This window comes from Anoplopoma fimbria, chromosome 12 (assembly GCF_027596085.1).
Source record: "Anoplopoma fimbria isolate UVic2021 breed Golden Eagle Sablefish chromosome 12, Afim_UVic_2022, whole genome shotgun sequence".
NCBI lineage: Eukaryota > Metazoa > Chordata > Actinopteri > Perciformes > Anoplopomatidae > Anoplopoma > Anoplopoma fimbria.
Window position 1 is genome coordinate 11,380,982 of NC_072460.1, and position 22,582 is coordinate 11,403,563.

General features: G+C 44.7%; 1 protein-coding gene across 1 annotated transcript in view; it reads right to left on the reverse strand.

Moving 5' to 3' along the window:
• Positions 1-572: 572 nt before the first annotated feature.
• Positions 573-22,582, reverse strand: part of samd11 (sterile alpha motif domain containing 11) — a 49,028-nt gene continuing 27,018 nt past the window's right edge. Inside the window, 10 exon segments of the mRNA XM_054609916.1 lie at positions 573-2,302; positions 2,539-2,649; positions 3,606-3,739; positions 6,489-6,923; positions 6,926-7,281; positions 7,567-7,645; positions 7,994-8,109; positions 13,435-13,588; positions 19,138-19,302; positions 22,194-22,286. Coding sequence (XP_054465891.1) covers positions 2,018-2,302; positions 2,539-2,649; positions 3,606-3,739; positions 6,489-6,923; positions 6,926-7,281; positions 7,567-7,645; positions 7,994-8,109; positions 13,435-13,588; positions 19,138-19,302; positions 22,194-22,286 — 1,928 coding nt within the window. The 3' untranslated portion in view covers positions 573-2,017.

Genomic DNA, 22,582 nt, shown 5'->3' on the forward strand with positions numbered 1-22,582 from the left:
TGAGCAACATTTGTGTCGTCACTTTTCCTCTGTAGTTGTTCTCAGTGAATACAGAACCTTATGGTGCAGAGGCCCAGCCTAAAGCGAGGGGTGTGTGTGTGTGTGTGTGTGTGTGTGTGTGTGTGTGTGTGTGTGTGTGTGTGTGTGTGTGTGTGTGTGTGTGTGTGTGTGTGTGTGTGTGTGTGTGTGTGTGTGTGTGTGTGTGTGTGTGTGTGTGTGCTTGTTTTACTGCTTCAGTCTAAACTCTTTGAGGGAGGGAGGAAGGAAGGTAAGTGTGGGCTGGTTCTGGTCTTGTATGTGTGTGGGAGGATGAGGAGGGTCAGGTTTATCCCCACAGGCAGGAGAGGCCTTGGCCTGTGGCTGAACCTCACACTCTGACAGCTGGTGTTGACCTGAACTATGCCCCCCCCCCCCACCCCCTCATGGGCCACCTCCCCTTCACACACACACACACACACATCAGGAGACCGCATACTCCCTCTTGCATGTTTTTACAGAAGAACCACGAACACCTGAGGAGGAAAAGGCACACAGGCCCACAAACAAAAAGAGAGCAGAGGAATTTTTTTTTAGTATTTATTTCACCTGTGTGGTGAATATAAAAATAGGATGAGGACAAAACTTTCGAAGGGAAATCTAGAGACCATTTTAATTCATTGCTTGCGTAGTTAAAAAAAAAAAAAAAAAAAAGAAAAAAAAGAAATCCATAACAAATTCAAAACATTTGCAATAAGAGCTTTGTGCCTTTCTTTTCCCTGCAACCAAGAGAAAACAAAGTTGAAGAATCTTTGGAATCCATCTTAAGGGCTAATTATAATACATATCATAATCTGCTTTATCTACTACATCAAAAGTCCTATAAATATTTTTTCCTCATATTTATATGCTGAAGTAGCATTCAAGATCGGAGCGTCTTTTAATATTACACTTTTTTTTAAAATGGCAGAACAAAAGAGTATGAACAAAAGTACCACCAAAGTTCAGCAAGTCACATTTTTCTTCAGTAAAGAAAACCTTATTCGTGCAACTACGTTTAACAAAAAGTAAAAGTACCACGTATGTAACCTTCAGGATATTTTCATCTTAAGCATGATTCTGTACAATTTTGCATGTTTTTACTACCTCCCACAGTAGTCAACACGAGCATACAATGACGTAAGCCGCACACACACACCATAGCCGCCGTTAAGGCTTCTCCATTTCACCAACATTTTAAGCGTCTGTAAGTCAGTAAATGACAGCTCTTCCTGTGTCACATCATGTGAGGCACTAGCCTAGCATTTCCCTGTTGGACCAGTCTTCCTTTGTGACTGTCGATGCAAAAAGAAAGCAGACACGTTTTGAAACATGGTTTCAATTCCACACATCCGGTCATCTTTGGTATCGGGACAGTGGAATGCATAGTTGCAGTGATAAGAGGGAGCCTCTAAAAAGACTGCTCCACGCTGCTGTTGGGCCTCAGGAAACAAGCTAGGGAAAGGAGGGGAGATGACAAAAAGGGAGGACGTCTCTTTTTAATTCCTGGGTGTTTCAGGGCTCTTGGTGAGAGCAGTCAGAGAGACGGAGACAAGAGAAAGAAAGTGAGGGAGCAGAGCTTCCTCCAGCTCAGGAAGGAAGGAAGAGTATCCGCTTGCGTCTGACTTGCAAGAATTTCACATTTGTGGCAGGCCTTCTCTCCTTTTTTTTTTTTTTTTTTTTTTTTTTTTTTTGGCAGGCTGTCTGTGACCAGCTGTCTCCTCTTCCTCTTTCCTTTTTTTCCCCTCTGTCCCTTCACGTGTCTCCCTTCCAACCCAGTTTGTTTGGATTCTGCTCGGCTACAACCGATGCAGAGGAGCTCATAAGCTGATTGTTTTGCTGGATACGGTACAGTAGTCTTTTATTCCAGTCCAATAATTTCCCTTAAATTTCAGCATAAAGGTCCCAAGTACAGGAGAGTCTGGCAAATATGGCCCGGGAGTCCATCTCCCTGTGTCGGGTTAGTTTGAGTCCGGCCTCCTCACCCCTGCCTGTCTTCTCCTTATGAAGGAGTTTTGGCCTCGTATCTTCCCACCACCGTGGCGCTGTTACCATTTTCCTGCTTGGGGGAGGAGCACCCTGGGGTGGGGCCGCTGTATGGAGAGGAGCTGCTGCTGGTTGAGGTGGGTCTGTGGGGCAGGGACAGAGAGAGAGGCAGGGGGGTGTCAGATGGCGTAGTCAGGGGGTCCCGATCACGTTCTGGGGGGCGCAGCGCGGCAGAAGGCGGAAACGGGAACGCCAGCGGGAATCCAGTCATGTAGAAAAGCCTGCCAACACGCCGCGCCACCTGAGGAGACAAGAGGAGACCATATGACTGTCAGCACAGCCTGATGGGTATTGTATTATCGACTAAAGCTGGATTATAAACACAGAGAGAGAGGAGGAGAGGCTGCAGTCTGCGGGGCTGGCTAGTTTAAGGGAAGCATCTATTCTACACTAACAGTTTTTTTTCTTGGGCCTACGGACAGAAACACACATTCAGACACACACTCGAGTCCACACGCAGCTCTGCGGTGTGTGTACCTGTGAGCGGATCTTGAGCGCAGGCCCCAGCTTTAGTCCCATGGTGTTGAGCAGGTGCTCCTCAGTGAGCAGCGGTAATGTCTCTCCATCAATGGCCTGCTCCCGAAACACCTGGCGGAGAGACAGCCGCTTCAGCCACAGCCCCGACATATGCACACGCACACACAAACGACATGTTCATTCACACAACCTACAAAGCACTGACGCTATTCCAAAATGTTACACACCCATTTTGAGTGGAGTTTTTTGTTACAATATTGGGGTTTAAAGTTGTGGGGTAAATGTCGTCTAATTCAACATCTAATCCCTCAAAAGATAGATTCATATTTTCAACTGACATAATATTCACATGCCCAAATGTACATTAAGAATATTATGGGTCATTGGAATCATTCTTCCTGTCAATACTTGCCATGAAGGAATCTGTTACTAGCTTGATTTCAGTGTAATATGAGAGGGACAAATTCCCAAGTCTTGCTTAATGCATTTCTTAAATTCATCTGGATCTAATAGCACGGAAAAAGGGTTGTGGATTTGTTTTCATCTGTTACATTGAAGTAACGTCAGGAAAGAATCACTACCAACCACAGCCAGAATGATGACGGGGACTTATGACTCTTAGAACATAATTGTCATGTAAGTATTGTTTGACCCTTGAAAAAAAAGAAATCTGTTTTGGGGATTTTTATGTTATTGGTTTACTTTTATCAAATTCTGTAAAGTTCATTTTGGCACAATTTGCGCAATACACACACACATTTCATTCACACACAGGCTACAAGTGTACATGCAATGCTTACTCATCCCCATTCAAACAAAGCCCACAAATATGGCTGCAATTAAGAACATGGCCATTCGTGCTTCCACACATTCACAATAACGTTGAATCAAACTGTTCTGTGCAGGTTTAGTGCTTCTACCTAAACTTAACCAGATTCCATTGAAAGCACTACAGTAGTTTTGCAGTATGTATGATATCTTGGTCACTGGTCTGATTAGTAGTCAGCCTGACCCTGGCCTCCATCACCTCCTCTCTCTCCTCCCTTTCTCTCTCTCTCTGTCCTCACCTGTGTGTATTCAGCACATCCGGCCAGGCTGCTTATGAAGCCACACACGTCCTCCACACTCCACTTGCTGATGTCCTCCACAGGGTTTGCTGTGGCTGAGTCCTCCCCATCCATGAAAAGACCTCCCACAGAGCCTGAAAGCAGCAGTGGGTGAAAATGATGTGTCAATATAACCGGGTACAAAGTTGCTATAAGGACTGAGGATCGTGCTGCCATTTTTTTATTGATGCAGAACCTGAAAACTGAAAGCCTGAAGAGACTTAAAAAGAGTGTACGGCCAACATTTTTCCAATATGCAGCTCAAAATATGTGTATGCCTCCATGCCAGCAGTAGCCGTGGCAGGTAAGCAATGTCGGGAACTCCTTGAGGGAATTCACATTTGGCACAAACGTCTACTTGGATGTCTACTTGAAGAATGAACTGATGAGATTTTTATGGTCAAAGGTCACAACGACCCCATCGGCTTTTTTTTTTTTTTTTTTTTTTTTGAATGTACAATATGCTTTTCATACAGTGTGGTTTGGATCAGCCACCAAACAGGACGGGAACAAAACTACAGCGGACAGTCAGAAGTGCAGACGAAATCAATGGTGCCAGCCTGACCTCCATTCAGCACTTGTACACCTCTAGAATCATGGAACGGGCTTGTTATCACTGCAGATTAATTACGACCTGTTTGAACTTCTTCTCTCTGGTAGGCGCTACTGAACACACCGTTTCTTCCTGCAGGCTGTCACTATGATAAATAGTTAAATCAGTCATACACTGTCAATGACCCTTCAACACTAAAATATCCACTGCTTCAATTATATTTTGTAATTTCAGTTTTTCATGTAGATTTAAAAAAAAAAAAAAAAAAAAAGATATGTACATATAATAAATTATCAATATAAATCATATAGCTGTATATACATACATGGACATCTTAATACGCACATACTGTACATAATCACATTGTCCATGTATATCCTTTCATTATTTATTTCATTGCACTTTGTATTGTTAACATTTGCCTTGTATTTAGAAGTTTTATGTTGTTTTATTTGATTTTACTGTTGGTGGTTTGTTGGCTATTTTTGTGTGTTATATGATATTTATATATCTACTCTTTTTGAGATGATTAAAAAAACTAAAAGAGAAGTTCCTTACTTCCTACTTATCAAATAAAGCTGATTCGGATTCTTGTTCTGGCTTTTTAGTTATTATTTTTTTAACACTTTTTTTCAACATACTATACTATGACTTTTTAATCATTTTGTCTGTCATCCTTTACTACAACTTTAATAAATTGTATTTTGACTTTTTTATGCCTTTTTTCCAAATACTACACTGTGACTCTTTTATAACTTATACTAAACTAAGACGATGTATTTCTTATCACTTTTTCAACCTACTATGAGTTTATCGACGTACTATATTATATATGTTAGCATTATTATGACTTTTCAACAAATTACAGCATTATTTTTTTATGCCTTAGAACGTTCTATACTGTGACTCTTTTATCACTTTTTTGGATAAACTATACGATTACTTTTTGGACATTCGATAGTATGGCATTTTTTCAACATACTTTACCATGACTTTTTCATGACTTTTGGACTTACTGTACTATGACTTTAATGACTTTTGCTGCCTTCCTTTACTTTTTTATAATGTTTTTTTTGACAGACTTCACTATTATGTTATTATGCATTAAGTGTTTTGGACATCCTATAGTATGGCTTTTTATCACTCTTTTCAACACGCCTTTTTAATTTTTTTTTTACATATAATATACTATGACTTTGTTATGACCTTTTAATGGCAGACTATACGTTGACTTTGTCATTTTTTAACATACTATAATATGACTTTTTTTGTGACCTTTTTAACATACTATACTACTGACATTTGTTTTGTCTTTTCAACAAACTATACTATACTTTCAGTTCTTTGCATGTCCATGACTTTTTTTACGAGTTTCTTTATGACAAAATATACTAAGGCTTTTTTATAAAAAAAATTGAGTATCATCCCACGTCACCCATTGGTTTGTTGACAGCTGACAGTTTTATTTTTTGCCATCTCCATCTTGTTTTTTTACTAAATGAACTTCAGGCTGTACTGGAGAAGAATTGAAACTAGCAATTAGGACCATAAACGCATGCTCACAATGTTTACTAAGGTAATAAACCAAGTGCGAAGTGGGGTCATCTTCACATCGACTTCCATACAATCTGACTTCTTTTTGCAGTAGAGAGAATGCAGGTTTAAGGGACTTCCACTTGGCTTCACCAATCAGAACCGGAGGTTGCTGCCTGATCTGAGCATAATTGATGATGTGATTAGATGTTGGTGGGCAAATGTCAAAGGGCAAGCTCACTTTGACCTTAAGTCCGTCCTATTATCGTGAACGTGATATCTCAGAAACACCTTGAGGGAATTCCTTAAAATTTGGCTAAAACGTCCACTTGGACTCATAGTTCAAATTGATTGGATATCGGTGGTGAAAATATTCTAAATATAGCCTTCACTTAACATGCTGACTTCCACAGCAGTATCTGTGTTGGTATTCCTGTCTGTTTTTCCAAACTGGGGATGTGCCGACAGTCATCAACTGTAGGGCATACAATGACTATGAATAAGTAGCTATTAGAGTCCCACTACAAAAAACATGAATGATCCCTTTAAGCTGATCATGGGGGGAATTTTGTACTCCTTTCTGCCCACATGGCTGTGCTGCTGGTGGTGTGCACGAGATCACACTGAGGTCAGATGCAGGGCCCCTTACAGGGAGAGGTCTCCACACAGGAGACACGCACACAAAGAGTGACGCTAATGGGTTTCACATGTCGGCTGTGTGTGTTATGTGTATTTGTGTGTGTGACTGAGTCACTCACCCGTATGAAAGTAGGGGTTGGCGTAGGGGAATCCAAAGGGCAGTGACTGGGCATGAAGAGCAGGTAGGGGTGGCATGAAGCCGGGTGGCAAGTGGTACCTGACATCAGCCTTGCCCAGTCCAGGGGTGAAGAGGTGTCGACTGGGTGAATCCGTACCTGTTGAACTACAAGGGGCACTCAGTCTGCCTGAGCTCTCTCCAGTCTCCTTGGCACTGTCACACACTGCCTTGCTGCTAGTCTCTTTAACCCCGTCTCTCTCCCTGTCCCTGGGTTTACTGCTCGACTTGGCAGCGACCCTGTCCTGCCTCTCCTCACACATCTCTGTGTCACTGTCCGAGTCCTTCATCTCCTCATCATGCACCTCCCTGTCTCCCAACCGTCCTCTTTCCTCTCTTCCTTCTGTGTGATCCCCAGTATGGAGCGGTGTATGGGGGGCCTGCGGGGGGCCTTCCTGAATTTGGCATCTGGGCCAGCGGTAGATCTCTGTGCCTGGGTGTCTTTGGGCGGGGAGGGCGGTCCTGGTTGTTGATGCTGGTGGTGGTTGAGGGTTAGGAGTGGTGTCGCAGCCCCATGGCGGAGCACCAGCATTGCATTAGAGCGGCGGGCCAGTTCCTCACGGAGCGGATGGCCCTCTGGGATGTCGTGGAGGCTCCGCAGGGCTGGATGGTCGGGGGGCAGGCCAGGAGGTAGAGCTCCCAGAGGTTCAGAGCCCAATAGACGCTGCTGCTGCTGCTGTCGCTGGTGGAGATTTTCCAATTCTTTCTGTCTCAGCAGCTCTGCCGACATCTCAAGTCTAAGGCGATGAAAGACACAGGGACTTTAACGTACAGAACAAATGTTTTAAAAACTGAAAGTATTTCACTTTCACAACAGTGCTTGTGGGTGTATATCAAAAACATTTCTAGGTCTACAAGTTTGCCCTCCTAAAAAAAGCCTTCGCACTTTGAAGCTTCTCTTTTGGTCCATATTACAATAAACCCACAAAACATAGATTTTAGCCGTTATGATTTACACGGTGGCCATAATTACACTACACTGTTACATACTGTAGCATTCAGAAACACACACACAAACACACCTGGCCAGATTTTGCTTCCTCAGCATCTCCTGTTGCCGAGCAAAGAGCTCAGCTTGAGCTGGTTGGAGGAAACCATAACCTGTGAATAAAAACAGCAAGAAAAACAATTAGTTAAAGCAAAAACTTCAATGAGAAAATCATGTTTTAGAGTTACCCAAAGGTACTTAGAATAAAAACAATTCTACATCCCTTCACCGTTTACTGCAAAATTATATTTTAAAAGTAATATCCTGCAGCTACGGTTACTTTATGACATTTTAAATATATAAATGAATCCTCTGGTTTGATAAAGAACCATTGAACATTACCTTCATATCAGTGCAAATGTGAACGTATATATTTTACTAATATATGTACATGCCATTCATCCCCATTGGCACTATGCATTAGTATTATCCTTTTAGCCTTAGCATGATTTATGACTCACCAGGGGCCTGGCAAAGAGCAGAGGGCATGCCCAGGAAAGGAGGCCGCAGGTGAGGTCCTAAGGCGATATGAGGGGCAGTTGGTGGGGACAGTAGGGGTGGAGGATGGGACATTTCTCTGTGGACACAAAAATGATAAAAGACAACATTAAGTTCAGTTTGGATTTCACTGGATGCTTTACAATGAGGAAAGCATTAAGCGTGGAGAGATGTGTAATGTGTGATTCCCTACATAACAAGAATAGTTATTAAGTACGTCTCAAATCTTTCTTCGTACGTGTGTGGATGCTGCCACACCAATGTATGCAATGTATTTTTATCAGTGGAGCTCCAGAGGCCCCCATGTCGCCCCAGTGCCTCATCAGTCTTGTCACGCCGCAGCAAGCGCCGCTGGCCATTGCTGTACCCTGGACTGCAGCCTTTTCTTCCCCTGCCGCCTCACACATACACACACACCATATATACACAGAGACACACACACACAACACACATACACACAACTCCAGACCCACACACATAATGAGGGCTGAATGCACAATGCCAGTGTGTCATGCTCCGACAGCTGGGGCGGCCCCTGCGTCTTGACCGGGGCCACGGGCTGAAGGACCTTCTAATTAACACTCATCCCTCCTCTCTTCTCTCTCTTTTTTACGCCCTCCTCTCCGTTTCCCTCCCTCTCTCCCTCTCACTCTCTGGGTTGCATTGAAACCGGTGAAAAGATGGAGCGTCCTGCAACCTCTGCTTTTGAAAAGGCCTCTCCATTATTGGCTTCGTCTTTTGTCCTCCTTGAGGGGGAAAGGCGCCTCTCACCTTGCTCCCTCTCTCTCCGTCTCTTGTTCTGTCTTAACCATCTTTTTTCTGTTCTCTCTACTTCTCTATGACCTCTGAAAATCTGTCTTGTTTACTCCTTTGTTTTCCTTCAGTTTTATTTCTTTCACCTCTCTCTCCATCACTCCATCTCAACCTGTTTCTTTACCCCAGCTTTGTCTTGCCTCTACGACCTTCTTCATCCCCCTTTCTTTGTTCACTTTAATCCCTTCTAGTATATTTTCCCTTTTGCAGTTTTCTCTCAGTTCAGTGCAGATCTTCATGGCTACAGGAACATGGTTTTGAGAAAGAGGATGAAAAGCTTTCAGAAGGGTGAGGCATCTGCACCATGACCCTGTGAGGTGTCATGTGTGGACGATGATGCTCTCCGCCTGTTTCCAGGGCCTTTCCTGAGCTCACGAGCTACCCACACATCACCCCTTCCTTCTCCTGTCTCTTCTGCTCTCCTCATGAGCCGCTGCTATCACCAATCAGAGCTCAGATGTGTGTGACTGCCGCGGCACAAAAGCATACATGGGAAACAAGCTGAGGAAAACAACAAAATTAAAACCAACACTGGGACATATGCAACCGCAAATATTGTTTTGCAACTGTGTTCAAATTAGCTAGCGCCTGCATGTCTCCCGCCTCACTAAATGGTGAGGGGAAAAGGAGAGAGAGGGAGGAACTGCAAGGAGGGAGGGCAAGCATACAAGAGCTGAGAGCTGAGATGGGGGGGGCTGTAGCCAGTACTGAGAGAGGGGGTGTGGGGGTGAAAACCATTCATCGATCGCCTCCGCCGCTGAAATGTTAATGCTAATCGTATAACCGCTCTCTCCGGCGGTGCCTCGCACTCCAGTGGCAGCTCCAATTAATCTTGGGTGAGGGCTACGGCGCGTGACCCCGGAGCCGCTAGCCGGGGCCCCGCTCGCCGCTGCTTATGTAATTACACCGCCCAGTGTGTAATCACCTGGCCTAATCCCTCGGGGCTAGCAATTAGCCTTGCGACGCGCAGTTCCACTAGGCTACGCTAAGGCGCCCGCAAAACTCCCATCCACCTCGCCATGGCTCCCGCATGCCAAACTCTTATCCCCCCCCCCTAACTCCCCCTTCCTGATACTTCCCCCCTTTCTTCCCTCTTCTTGCACCGCCTACCCTTGCCTAGCGTTAGCCCGCAGATGAATAACGGTCAATTAAAGCTGCATGACTGGGGCTGCCAGGCGTCTGCGCCACCATAATTAGGCCTAATCACGGGGAGTGAGAGAGACAGAGAGAGAAGGGGAGAAAGAGTGTGTGTCTGACACTCCCCTCCACTCCCTTCCTCCATCTCTCCCTCTCTTCCTCCTTTTATAGGAGGTAATTTTAAGGGAGGAGTGGCAGACATTAGTCGTTTTGCTCTGGGGTGTGTGTGTGTGTGTGTGTGTGTGTGAACATGTCTGTCTGTCTGTCTATGTGTGATTTTCTTTTTACCCTATCTGTGCATTTTTGTGCACTAACATGCTAAAAAAAAGATGAGGTAAAAACATCACCTAGTTTTTTGCATGAGCCATGAAAATATCTGAAAATGAAAATAGGCAGATTCACAAATGCAAGGAGGGCTCATAACCACGCAAAATGATATAACTCGATGCTGCCTGTCTTCCCATTTCTCTCTCTCTGCCTCTCTCTCTTTCTCTGCCTCTCTCTCTCTGCCTCTCTCTTTCTCTGCCTCTTTCTCTCTCTCTCTGCCTGCAGTGAGGCCAGGGGCTCCTGGGGAATTCACTGGTGTGTGACGACCTGTCAGAGTGGCGACAGCGGTCCTGTCCCGCAAAAGCCCAGGCAGTGTGAGTGTGTTTGCGTGTCTGTGTACGTGTGTGTGTAGCGGTGTGTGTGTGACAGGGCTGCCCTTAATGACGGGAGCGTGGGGGGATTAGGAGCGCCGCGCGGCCGCCCTCGGCTCCTTCTCCGCAGGAACACATTTACACAGGAAGCTCATTAAAATGGATGAGGCTCCCTCCACGCACGCTCTCTCTCTCTCCCTCCCTCCCTCCCCTTATCTCACTCTCTCTCAGTCACTTCGTCCTCTCGCCAACTCCTCTCTTCTTCTGTTTTGCTTCCTTCTCTTCATCCCCATTTTAAGCTCCCATGTTTTCCACTTCCGCTCTCTCTCTTTACTTTTCTCCATCCTTCCCCTATTTGCCTTGCAGATGCTTGGCGAGCTTTGCCATTTAAGGCCAGACAAATGGAGCGCCAGGCTCTAAGCCCATCGAGCGGCCCTAATGATTTGTTTTTAACAATGGGCCCTAATGGGCCCCAGATAATCAATGATGAGGGGTCGATGGAAAGGTGAGCCACGGAGGGAGTTAGAGAGGGGGAGAGCTTCCATCGCTTCCTCTCATTTTCAGCCTCAGCTTTTCATATTATCTCAGTTTTCTGCTTTTTTTCACCAATTACCTCAATTTTAATTTTCTCTTCACTTTGCACTCATTCCACTCTCATGTCTCTTCCTAATTTTCTTCTCTATTTTTTGCAGGTTCTGTATATTTAATGGGGGTTGAGTATAGTCTTTGCATTTATACACACATGTTCACTACATAGCCAAAAGCATATGGACATGTAAGTTTGTTGATCTCATTCCGAATCTATAGGCAAATATATGCTGCTACAACAGGCTTTGCTCTTCTGGGAAAGTTTTGCTCAAGGTTTTGAAACCTGGCTTCAGGGATTTGCTCCCATTCAGTCACAAGAGCGTTAGTGAGGTCATGCTCTGATGTTGGGTGATAAAGCCTGGCATATATTTTGCAATGCAGTTCAGCCCAAAGGTTTTTGATTGGATGCCATGCAGGCCAGCAAGTTCTTCCACACCAAACTGAGAAATTAATTTCTTTATGGGGGATTGTAATTTTGAAACATTAGGGGCCCTTCATACACTCTTGACACGAATCACAATTTCATGTTGTAAAATATTTTTCCAAGATTAGCCAAAAGTACTACAAGTATGTATCTAGATACTAAAAGTATCTGGATACATACAACAAAAGTGACTGAGTATGTACTGGTGAAACATTATACAGGTTGTGCATCACTCTTTGTACGTTTCCCTTTTCTTTTTGCATTCTCTCATTTAGACAATAGTTCAAGTGTTGAAAAGGGCACTTCAACATTTTCCTTATTAACCCCTCGTTTTTATTCACTCAAAAACATGCTGAGAGTGACAGCGTTCAAGAGGAGGCAGGTGGAGGTAAAGGGGGACGAAATGAGGTAGAGATGGATGGATGGATGGATGGATGGATGGATGGAGGAAGGGAGGGAGGGAGGAAGGGAGAGAGGGAGGGCGAGGTCTAGTTAACTCTCCCTGGCCCTGTGTGGCTAATTACTCTCTGTGTGCTGTCGGAGAACAGCCGCGGCTCACTGCCTACATTCACACACTGCGCTACTAGCCTCTCACAACACACACACACACACACACACACACACACACACACACACACACACACACACACACACACACACACAAGCAGACATATTCACATAAACAAACCCAAATTCAATTCGCATAGATGAGCATACACGCAGAATGCCAGCTTGAAAAATGGAACAAACACATGCGGACAATCAGGCCCCCTCCTCGCCTCAATACACACACACACACACACACACACACACACACAGATATATATATATAAATATATATATATACACCCCCACAGCCTCCCAGAACTGCACCACACAGCGCCCGGCCGCTCTGCTTCCTGCTTATATCCCCACCCCTACCCCTCAACACCCCCTTCTATGTCTCACACACACACACACACACACACACACACACACACACACACACACACACACACACACACACACACACACACACACACACACACACACACACACACACACACACACACACTCCCTCCCTCCCCTGCTGCCGCACCGCCGGCCCATTATCGATCCCCCGCCTCTCCCCGCGCCACATAAATAATCGACAAGCAATTACCCGCCCACTCCCGCTGCCCCCGGCTTTGTTTGGGAGGCGCAGGGGCCAGCGCTGGGGGAGAGGAGGGAGGAATAGCCGGGGATGCAGGCGTGCAGCTCCACAGTGGTAGCCAAGAGGTTATTGGATCCTTAGTTTAACCATGTATGTGGAGATGCACACACATTCTCTCTCTCACACACACACACACACACACACACACACACACACACACACACACACACACACACACACACACAATGAAAAAGCCAAATATGAGATCGGATCTTGCTGAGGAAGCTTGGAATGAGTGGAAGAATGGGAAGAAAAGTGCAGCGGTTGGGGATACTAACTGGCAGGTGATTAACTCCTTCTCCTATTTCTCCCATTGACAAGCTTTTTCAGAAAAAATCTGAGCATTGTTCCATTGTGATTTCCACATCAACTAGGGCCTCGTATGCAGTATATGAGCATATGTGTGTGTGTGTGTGTGTGTGTGTGTGTGTGTGTGTGTGTGTGTGTGTGTGTGTGTGTGTTGTGTGTGTGTGTGTGTGTGTGTGTGAGAGAGGAGGAAGAGGTTGTTGGGCTTTATTAAGGATGAATAAAACTGATATTGCAAGCAGGGCAGGGTTGCCGGCCTGACAGAGATTTCGGTTTCCAGTGAGTGTGTTTGCATCGGTTTCTTACCTGTCAGTGTAATGTGCGTCCCGGTGCTGCGGCAGACCCTGCTTGCGTCTCTGGCTGGATGAAGAGGAGCTGCCCGCCGAGGGCAGGTGAGCCTCTAAGGCTGCTGGATTCCTGACCGCTGCAGCCAACGCCTCCTGGCGAGCGCGCAGCATATCTGAATGAGGAGCAATGTAACAAAACAAGGTAAGCAAAGATAGAGTTGATATGACAAAGTTGATTAAGTTGAGGAGAGAAGAGAGAAAAGAAGTAAAGTGGAGTAGAGGGGAGGCAAGAATTGAGGGGGAGACAGAGAGTGGAGGATAAAAACAAATTTAGTATCCAGCAGCTCACGTTTGTGCAAAGATATTACCAGAAAATCCTACTGACTTTACATTTTACCAGCTTATAGTTGATGGCTTATTTTAGGTGTGTGGTACATCATCTGTAAGTGTGAACACATTTTCAGGTAAAATAGCAGAAGTGAAGCATCCTTTATAAACACGTTTGTTGTCCTGTAGTGAAGAATGTGAGGGCTAAGTATGCAGGTAGCTCATAAAAACACCCAATACGTTATTTACACACTGATACTGAAAATTATTGGTATGCGTTTTTTAACCCCCCATCCATATACATGAACAGTCACACATTAGCACATAAAAGCACTGAACAAGGATAAACAAAAACAGACATCTTGGCAAAGATGTATGAAATAAGCACATAGCGCTCAAGTCCATCTGTCACACTTTGGAGCTGACCAGTTTGAAGCAAATGTGAGGAAATAATGTGGTGGAAGGTAAAAAATTAAAAGGCGAGAAAGACATTAAAAAATGATGGTGCGTGGTGATGTTTTCAAAACAAATAATGATCAGTGTGTTCTTGTAAAAGCGAAGAATAAATTGACTTCACACATCGTGAGCATTGGGAGCAAAGTGTTTTTACCCCTCCCCACCTCCGCCACCATCGCACCTTCACCCTCTATCTCTGCCGGCCCCCTCTCTCCACCCTCTGCCCTCTAACACTCGCCTCATTCCATCTCTTCCTTTACTCATTTTGTCTCTCTCTCTCTTTATCTCCCTCTCTCGCTCTCTCTGTCTCTCTCTCTCAGCAACCCCGGTTCTCTCTCGTAGGAGAAGAGGCCTCATCATTATCAGCCAGGCCAGGCCACACCAGGAGACATGGCTTCTAATGAGAGAAAAATCCATCCTGCTCTCTCTCCTCCCTCTCCTTGCCTCAATCTATCTATCCTCTCTCTCCGCTCTTCTCCGCCTCCCCTGCTCCCCCTCTTTTTTAATTAGACAGATCCCTCGGGAGCTAGGGGGCCATTTCCGCCGCCGGTACGGGTGTGACGTGTGTTTGTGTGCGTCTGTGTGATTTAGGTGCTTGCATGTGAGTGCCTGACTCGGTGTGTGTGTGTGTGTGTGTGTGTCTGTGTGTGTGTGTGTGTGTGTGTGTGTGTGTGTGTGTGTGTGTGTGTGTGTGTGTGTCTGTGTGTGTGCTGAAGCAGTTGAGTGGGCGCCGGAGAGGGGGGGGTGAAGGGACAGATATTAATGCGGCCTAGCTCCGGTGTATCGATCTGTTTGCTGCGCCAGGCCACAGGGGAATCGGCTGGCGGCAGACGAGGGTGTGTGTGTGTGTGTGTGTGTGTGTGTGTGTGTGTATGTGTGGGTTGTGTGTGGGTAAGGGGGGGTTGGGAGAGATAAGGGAGGGACCAGAGGGGAACTGGAGCCCCAGAGCGCACACACAAACACACACACAGTCTGTTGTGCACTTGCATACATAGTGCAGGGGTGACAGGTTGAAAGAGCTGACCTCTACGAGTTTCCTGTGGTCACAATGGCACCTAACCAATTATTTTGTATGGCTAGGTCAGTTAAAGGGGTACTCCAGTGATTTAGTATTGCACTTCCACAAAGTTTGGGGACTTCCAAAGCGACAGATTTATAAAGGATAGCACAGATCGATTTTGCAGAGCCCAAGATATCACGACTTTATTGCAGTCAACATAGAAAAAAGTAAGAAACCCTAACTTTAGGCTGCAGACCTTAATTAGTCTCTAAAACGCTCTAACCAGCAATTCCCATAATGAAACTCAATGGCATATTTCTTTTGCCTCCCTGCTTTGTAAACAACCATGTATCACATGTATTGACTTTAACCAGAGTCAGAGCCAGAAAAATACGAAGGTTATGAGACCAATTCAACCAGTCAAACCCCACCTTTTTTTAAATGAATAAAATCTCATATTAATTAATTTCACAAATTTATTATATTAATGTAATTTATAACAATGAAATGCTTATTTTACACAGCAAGGTATGTAATTCTGGTCGGAGAATACAAAATGTTTATTTTATTTAAATAATTATATTTCAAACATGAAATTGAATCTGAAAAACTAAAATGTGAATCTTTGATGCTAGCTAGGGGCCTGACTTTGACGTGTACAGTCAATCAAGTGCTCTTTTAAAGCCAGTCAATACAAGCTGTATAAAACAGTGGAAATTCAAATTTATCTTGAAAATTTCTCCATTATTTCGGCCCTTTCTCATCTTATTCCATTCTCTTTTTATCCAATTCGTGTTTGTAAAGCTGCACTCGAGCACTGCGTCCATATTCTGCTCTCTCTATCTTTCTCTCCCCACCCCCACTCCCCTCTCTCTCTAATTCTCTTTCATGTGAACTGAGAAGAGCAGGGTCACCTGGGGCTCTAACCTTCAGACTGTGACTGTGTGTGTGTGTGTGTGTGTGTGTGTGTGTGTGTGTGTGTGTGTGTGTGTGTGTGTGTGTGTGTGTGTGTGTGTGTGTGTGTGTGCAGAGTAGGGACTCCGATTTAGAATTCCCCCTTTAAAACTCTTGGTGTTGCAGCTGCTGGAACACAAGAAGAGAGTCCCTTCATCTGCAAATTAGAGTCCTAATTGAGGACACACACAAACACACACATACACACATCTATTGCGTTGCATGAGTTATTTTGGGAGGTCCCAGTTTACCACTCGGACCCATCCCGCTTATCCCTCTTTTGTGCCATTCCATTTTTCTCCCCGCCATCATTCCTGGTGTTGGGCCTAAATCCCCTCGGTTAAGCCGGGTTTTTCTCGGTGCGAGATCCAGAGGAGCGCCGCACTGATGCAGCTTGGCCAGCCTCGTGATGGATTTGGCGGACTGGCAGGTACACAAAGACCAACATCCATCTGCTAAAACGCACCATGCATCAGAAAATTAAGCATCTTTTCAGGGAGAGGTATTACAGCCAGTATCATAGGCTGAGCAAGCATTAAATACGTGGCAAGTTTGTCACACTGAATGTCTTTAACCGCCAGTACTTTGACCAATCACAGAATGGAGTTTTCAGGCTCTTTGGCATGATGATGATAAAGAGACTAAACTGCAGGAGACAAAACAGAAGCCCGCCCCTTCCATCCCACCCCTCCCTTCACTTTCATCTGGATATCTACCCCCACCTCTCTTTTTCTTTTCTCTCTCCCTCACTCTCCTTTCATCATATGAAGAGGGAGGGAAAGCCCTCCCGGCCATTTCTACTATCCTGCCGCCCCTCCACCTCCAACCACAATCCCCCCCCCCCACTCCCCTTCCCTACTCTTCTTTTGCCCATCAGGTCCAGATAGAACCTCTCAAACAACACCTACACGTTAATACACACATCCACACACATGAACAGAGAGTTCCACCTCACCCCCGCCTCTTTCACGCACACACGCTCTAATTTTCTGTGCCCAACACTTCAAACACATGAAAGGATGCTCTGCGGGGACCAAGGCTAAAGGGAAGGTTGGAGGTGGGGGTAAGGAAAAGGAGGAGGGTGAGGGGAGAGGGTATAAAAGCAATGCTAGAGATGAAGATGTGTAGGAGAGATTGTGGTGATGGGGGCCCAAGTGGGAGGGAGGAGGGGGGTCACAGGGCCCCATCGGAGACCGGGTCAATGTCAAGGGGCTCTCACTCAAGTGATTCACGTCAGCCTCTCAAGAGACAAAACAGCCGTCCCTCTGTCCAGTCTCCTGGATTGTTTGTGTCTGAGAGTGTTTCTTAACAAGCTCCGACTGTTAATTGGCAGAAGGGAGGATGTGAAGGTAGTGATATACTGAGTTTTCTACATAAACTTGTAAGCAGCCGGTGGATTCATGGAGGAAATCGCCAGGTGTGGAAGAAAAGGAATATTATTAACACCAAAGGCAATACTGTCAGGGAGTGTTGGCAAAGCCTCCGATACCCATGGCTCATCATCCGTTTGGAGGATATGACACGCACAAACACAACAGCAAATGTAAACACGCACACATCGCTAAGAGAAAATCTTACTGTGGAGTTCTGTTTGAAATGGCATTTGTATTTAAGTGTGTGACCTAAGCACCATTAATAAACCATTAACTTGTACGTATATATTTTTATATTTCTATATTTCTTGCTCCGGGAGAAACCTTTCCCTTGTCTCTGTTCCTCCTTTTTTTGAACGTCTATTCCTTGTTTCTCTTTACCACTTTCTCTACTTCTTCTGCACATAGATTGCTTTTGAGTGCGGCTTGGAACAGGAATGCACGTGTGCAGAATAAAGGGCAGTGTAGAAACAATCAAACAATTTGGAATGCTAAAGTGAAAAAAAGGGATCAAGTACGTCTATATTGTGCCAGACCGTCTTCCTCATACCAGCAAGGTTTCTGGGAAAGGAAGCCAGTGATCAGCAGACTGCACCCTGGGCCATAAAACCCCCACAATGCACTGCATCTTCCCTCTAACTCCTCTAAGACACGAGGAAAAGGCAATTAAAGCGTTTATAGGCTTCGCCCCGTAGATTTGCAGCCAGCAATTAAAAATCATTACTAATCAAATAAAAATAAAAGTAGCTCAAACTACAATTCGACCAGGGCATCAATTGGATTTATGCTACTGCAAAAGAGCTCATAAAGACTGGTAGGACTTAATGTTACGTTCCTTACAAAAATTTGATAAAAAGGTTAACATTAAATGGCAGGCACAGTGAAATGAATATAAGGCCAACTTGTAAAATCCAAACGAGGCACATTTTCCCAATCAAACTACATTTCTCTCAAGCTAAAACCAATACATTTTATGTGACTGTTGAAATTGAGAAAAACTGGGACACACTGGTGGTTTCCAGAGTGTTGGGAGATTTAGATGGCTGGCAGGCCGCCAATGAGAGCTCCTAGATCAATCGCGGTGTTGATGCATGCAAAGCCTTGTGGGTGTTGTTAACAACGGAGGGCCAGGGTGGTCAGAAATCACCCAGAGTGACACTTTGACACTGGGTGGGCAAGCACTGCAAATAGAAATGTCAGCCATCTCCATGGCTGTAGTTTTACAATGGCAGCAGTGTGGCACACCTTAACATGGTACCATGAACACAGTGCGACTTGGTGGCAGGTGATGGAAGAGATGTTTTTATAGAAGCTGGTGAAGAGCTTCCACAGGAAACTCTTTTAGTTTGAAGTAATCGCAAGTTACTTCAAACTAACTCTGAAGTTATTTCAGAGTTTGAAAAAAACTGCAAGGAAAAGTACCTCTAGATCTTTCATCAGTCAATTCTTACTTGTAGAGTAGGAAACGCTATTCTGAATTTAAAAAATCAACTGTGCACTGAGGTATATACAGTAGGGTGTAACAAAATAACACAGATATTTAAGACCAATATGATGACAGTTAGGATGATGACCATACACACACCTACAAATGCAGAGCCTGTGGACTGACCGTGGCCAGGCAGACCCATGCTGCTCGCCAGCTGGTAGAGCCGTTGCTGCTGCTCCTCATAGGACCCTTGCTCACTGAGCGCTGACATCATGCGCCTGTAGTGCTCCTCAGGGCTCATGTGGCCGTGGCTGCTGCCTTCCTCCACCACCGGGCTCTGGGAGTTTTCTGAGGAGAGGAGTGACACTTATATCAATGACTGTCAATATCCACATTATCAGGGGATAAATAATAACCCCAAACTCTGTTTGGGTTTTTTACCTCATTGTTGTACAATTATATCTTTTCGGCATATCATAAAATAATTATGTATTTACAAAAAGATATCATAGATGTCACAGATTTGCTAAATTTTAAGTTGAATACCCAAAATCCCATTTCATGACATCACTGAACTGAACACAGAAAACTGCTGTTTATCAACCCTGCAAAGTATACTTATCAGTTAACCCCAAAGAGACAAGAAAATAACTAAATCTAATACTAATGGTTACAGCTTTTCTTAAAGTTGCATTCTGCTGCGCCAATTTGCATAATATTTTGGGTGGCTAGGTATAGCTACATGCTCAAGGACCTCTCGTGGTTGAATGAAGGAAGCTTGGTGAGTCAAATTTTTTTATGAAGGTTTTTTTATGCAGAATACAAAAAAGGCCCCGCTTCTTCCATCATGGGTCTGTTTATGTGACTGTAGCTCTGCTGTTCTGTGTTTAAGGTGTTGTGAAGATGATGTGGTGTATGATATCTATCTAGCTGTCAGTCCCCACACTTAATCTCTCTCACTGACCTCCCTCCTCCCCCTCTCTGTCAATAGTAACATGATCTAAGGTATGGGTGGTGGGGGATATGGGGAGGTGGTTTGGGACTTAGAGGAGGGAGAAATAGGATGAGGAGGAGGAGGAGGAGGGAGAAGCAGAGGAGAGCAGGGGTTATTTTTACCACCCTCCCTCTTATTGAAACCTGAGCCTGGCCCCGGGCAGGCGAGCAGGAGTGGCGCTGAGGAGCGGAGGTGGGTTGGAGGTGGTGGTGGAGGAAGCAAGCACGCAAGCATCTCTGTCTCCACCGCCAAGCTCCAGCTAATCCACCCAAGGTCCTCAAGTGTATGTGTATGAGTGTGCACGCAAATAGTCTGTGACTGTCTGAAGTTTTTCTCGCTCTCTAAACACAGCAGGGGATGCCGATTTTGCAACAGAAAGAAAAACAGACATCATTTACACAGCGGCATTCAATCTCTCCTGCTCCATTCCTACGCTGTGCTACTCCCTCACTGTCTCTCTCTCTCAATCTATTTCTCGACCTGCATTAGTCATTAAGGGATAGTGTCTGTAGCCGAACTTGGAGGATATGAAGACATGCATAGATAAAGACACACACATGCAGGTGCAGAGTCGGGGTTTGAATGTGGACAGAGCTCAAGGTTAAGACACAGGATCAGTGGTGTTAAAATGGCTTAAATGCACTTCTCTGGACACACTTAGACACACACACACTCACACATACTCACACATGCTTCTTTATCAGTCACCCTTATGCAAATATACAAAAAATTATAATTATAAATATATACAGCCATTGTTTGCTTTAAAAGCCAGAAACCTAACCACGTAGGCAAAAGAGCACAACGCCAAAATAAAAACAGACTAGCCCAATTTGCCTTAAAAGGAAGCCAAGCCTGAGTACACACACAGACACACACACACATAACTCACATCCACAAAAAAGAAACATGCATCTTTCAGTAGCTGAGTTGAGTCTAAGTAAGGCTATAATAGCCAGGAATGAGTGCTTCTCTATTCAGAGAGAGTCTCCAGGCAGGGCTGATGTTGGTCAAAGGTCACCCAGGGGGCAAAGGTCAACACCAGGATCAGGCTGAGCTCTACACAGCTAAATCTGCCCTTAAAAAAAACTACCCTCACCCATCATTTTTTTAGGCTTATAAAATATTTTGTCACTGTACCTGTTTTTTTATGTTTGGCTTATACACTATTTTGGAGAGTGTGTTAGTGTGTGTGTGTGTGTGTGTGTGTGTGTGTGTGTGTGTGTGTGTGTGTGTGTGTGTGTGTGTGTGTGTGTGTGTGTGTGTGTGTGTGTGTGTGTGTGTGTAAATGTTGTTCAGTTGTCTCCAGAGTTGAGACTGGATGTGCGGTGAGCTGCCCTTGGTTTCGTGGTTTTGCCTGCTGTATAATGCATCAGTCAGGAAGTCTTCCTCGGGAGCCCAGAGGGACGTCTGTGCCGGCTCCACGCTGGGTGCCTGTTTTCTCGCCACATGAGGGAAATATGAATAATAGAGGATGGCGACCGGATTGCAGCACTACAGCAGGGAATTGTCTTGCCAACATATGCCTTTTTAAGATTTGTTATTTATGTTGTTCCCATGTCATATAAAGAGCAGTTGAAAAGGTAATAAAGTTTATTTTTGGGATCAGCAACAAAAATGATATTCTATCAACATTATCTAAGATATTATATCATTTAGATATTAGTTTACCGTATGTTCTGCATTTGGCGCTACTCCGTGCATTACCCTATCACCCATGTTCTGTTTTGTTGTTAAAATCACGTTTTTCATTGGTTTTTAGGGGAGTTTTTCCTGTGCCGATGTGAGGGAAGGACAGAGGATGTGCACAGATTGTAAAGCCCTCTGAGGCAAATTTGTAATTTGTGATTCTGGGCTATACAAAATAAACTGAATTGAATTGAAGAGAAGTATTTGTAGAGTTTTTATAATGTGATTTCTAAATGTTTTCAGCAGTACAAATTCTCCTTTCGTGGTGCTGAAAACCTCCATCGTATTGGGTTAGCAGCAGAATAAAGCAGACAAAGCTCAGCAGGAAAAAAAGATCATCGTTCCATACCATGAGAAAAAAAACACTATGTTTTGGTAATTTGAGTGACCCTTTACCTCATGTTTCCCTCTTCTTCACTCTGCAGCATCTATACTTTCACTTTAACTTTAACACTCAGACATCCTGTCATATTTCCCACAATTTTCACTTCCTTTCTGTCAGAAAATGCCTGTCAAAGCACATCTGTAAAGTCACAAATACTCTGCATGGTCTTACCTTTGGGGGATACGCTACGTGACTTCTTGCTGTCAGAGGGACACTCACTGCTGCTGCTGGGAGAGAAGCTTCTTCTCTTTCCTAGAAGGTCATCTGCAAACACACAAAGAGAGAGCAGTTAGTGAAAAGACCAAAGTAGAAGCTTGATATTGAAGCTCTGCTCTATGCCTACCTGTAAACATGGTGGCTGTTTTTGGAAATGCAGATTTAGAAAAGAAGAAGTGAAAAAGAGCCAAAGTGAAAAAAACATGATGGTTGGAGAGAAAGAGAGCAAGTAAAAGCCATAGGCGTCTGGAGATTTACTTGTTCCGTCAGATATGAGAGGGGCCTGCACCGCCGTGGACGACAGATCTGCGTGGCTCATTCACGTGTGTGCGTGTGTGTTTGTC